Raw genomic sequence first — 2,500 nt, forward strand, 5'->3', positions numbered from 1 at the left:
CTCTGTAAACATATATGCTGACCTGCTGCGTGGTGCCTTGCTTCTTATTGGTCGCCGTCGTGGTCGTGATGTCACTGACGGGGGGGCGGTCGAAGTCGGAGCGGTTGCCGGCGGCGGCGCTGGACTGCGGGGTGATGGAGGCGGAGGGCATGTCTCCCACCAATCGGGCGCTGCCGTCCACGCGGATGTGGGCGTGCGCCTCGGCGGCCATGTTGAGCAGGCGCAGGCCGTTGTAGTAGAGGCCGGACAGCTGACCCTGGAACATCCCCACCCCTTTCTCTCCCCCGCCAACGCGCACCGTGGTCTGGCTGTTGAAGATGGTCAGCTGACGACCTGAGGAGACACACGCACACACACACACACGCACACACACACACACACACACACACACACACGCACACCGCACGCACACACACGCGCGTACATACACGCACAAACATACACACACATACACCCGCGAGCATACACACGCATACACACACACGAGATTGTTTGAGTGTTACACAATCCACCACTTCCAGACTGCGGTGTGACAATGGGACACATGTCAAGCGTGGGAAAACGAGTCGAAGTTGAGGTGATCTGTGAAGAAGTGGGGGCTGAGGGGGGTGGGGGGAGGAGGGGGGGGGAGAGGAGGGGGGGGGAGAGGAGGGGGGAAGGTAGAGCATGGGGAAGAGTAAAGGAGGAAGAAGGGGAGGAGAAGAGAGGGAGGAGGAAGGAGAGGTGGAGTTGGGGGGGGAAATAAGAGGGAGTTTAGAGGAGGAGGAAGAGGAGGATGAGGATGAGGATGAGGAAGGGGGACGAAGAGAGGGGAAAAAATGGGGGGTGGTGGGGGGGGGGCTGAGATGAGATGGCTCAGCGATGGTTGCCATGGAGACGCATCAGGAGCGAGTCGTCATGTTTTGACAGAGCAACACAGAGGCAGACAGAGCACTGAGAAACTGTCACAACAGCTCTACCAAGACCTAAGAAGCATGCACAGGTTATAAGCTTGGTCTCTGGTCACTGTTAAAGGGACTTCAGACTATTTAAAGGAGCATTGCTGAAGTTTAAGAAGTGAACTTTTTGCTTTGTCCAAAACAACTACATTAAATATATCAACATTACAAATGCTCTCATGTAATATAGAATAATATACTTTAATTTGATTACACATATGATTTTTCAATTTTCAACATCGGTATATTCTTTAGTGAATCCTTTAGTAGTTTACAGTTGAAGAAACAAAATTATTACTCATAAAGCACATTTTATACTTAGCACTAGCTTCTGCTTTATTCAGATTTATCTTTAAGTCGTCCCTTTAACCTGGTATTATCAGATACACATTACAGATACTCCCACTCACAGACACTGCAGTTTACACACTCTGACAGTATTACACACTACAGCTAACTGCTCATCTTTTGAACTTAGTTATGGATTTATATTTTAGGTGTTAGTTGATGGTGCACAGAATCAACTTGCCTCAAATTGATTTTAAGCTGAAAGTTTTAATGAATTTTAATCAGGGTTTTTACCTTTGTCGAGTAGCCAATCGTCAACTACTCGACCGAGCCGATAGGGGATTCGCTGTCTGGCGATGGCCAGGCGCTCGTTATCAATGTTGCCTTTAATTTAAAGATGAAAACACAGTAATTACGCACATCCAAACGTGGTACAGGAGCTGGATACAAAAAAAAACAGCAATGAAAAGAAAGTAATTGTCTGCTCAGTGCTCACTGTATGCCGCTCCCCGGCTAGCTTTATTAAAGATAGGGATACAGCAACAACGGTTCAGCCGAAACAAACTCGGTCAGGTCAGACATGAGCGGACTTTTACTTTCTGTTCATTGGCTTTAATTTAAAGAGACATTTCAGGGGTTAACATCTGCAAGAGCACAGGGACATGTTACAGCTGCCACATCAGATGGTCTGGGTTTAGAGGGAACATAGGAACCCTCACACACACCTCTTATCCATTAGCGCTTAGCCTTTTAGCTAACAGCTAGCTAACACCTGACCTGGGTGAGGGTTAATGCTGAATACCTGAGATTACAACGTTGAGAAGAAATATCAAAACAACAAATGTCAAACGTTTGAAAACCAAAGACTACCTTCAACCAAATACATTCATTTGTCTTTTTTTCCGTATTTTTCCTGCTATCTAGTTATACATTTACTCCAAAAATATGAAATATTTTTTTATTAAAGTTGTTGTTGGTCCGTTATTTTTTTTTCTTTTATGATAGAAAAACAAGTGATACCTGAATTATTATTATCAAAGATAAGTTACGTTTCACACTATTTAACATACCATCATCGATAACCACTCATATGAGTACAGAGCTGCTGTTAGTAAATAGCTCATTTTGTGGTTTAAACATGAACATTACATCAATACATACAGTACATTATCTTCAGTAAATAATAACACAAGTAATTATTATTAATAATAATAATAATAATAATAATAATAATAATAACATCTGCCCCAACTAAAGGTGTTGTTTATTTAAAA

General features: G+C 44.1%; 1 protein-coding gene across 3 annotated transcripts in view; it reads right to left on the bottom strand.

Moving 5' to 3' along the window:
* Nucleotides 1–2,500, bottom strand: part of nrxn1a (neurexin 1a) — a gene marked incomplete at both ends in the record, with an annotated part of 46,977 nt that overhangs the window by 6,890 nt on the left and 37,587 nt on the right. For all 3 annotated transcript variants that reach the window (XM_083687355.1, XM_083687353.1, XM_083687354.1), the window contains 2 exons: nt 23–333; nt 1,521–1,610. In XM_083687355.1, coding sequence (XP_083543481.1) covers nt 23–333; nt 1,521–1,610 — 401 coding nt within the window. The remainder of the gene's footprint in view (nt 1–22; nt 334–1,520; nt 1,611–2,500) is intronic.

This window comes from Argentina silus, assembly GCF_951799395.1.
Source record: "Argentina silus genome assembly, chromosome: 16".
Taxonomy (NCBI): domain Eukaryota; kingdom Metazoa; phylum Chordata; class Actinopteri; order Argentiniformes; family Argentinidae; genus Argentina; species Argentina silus.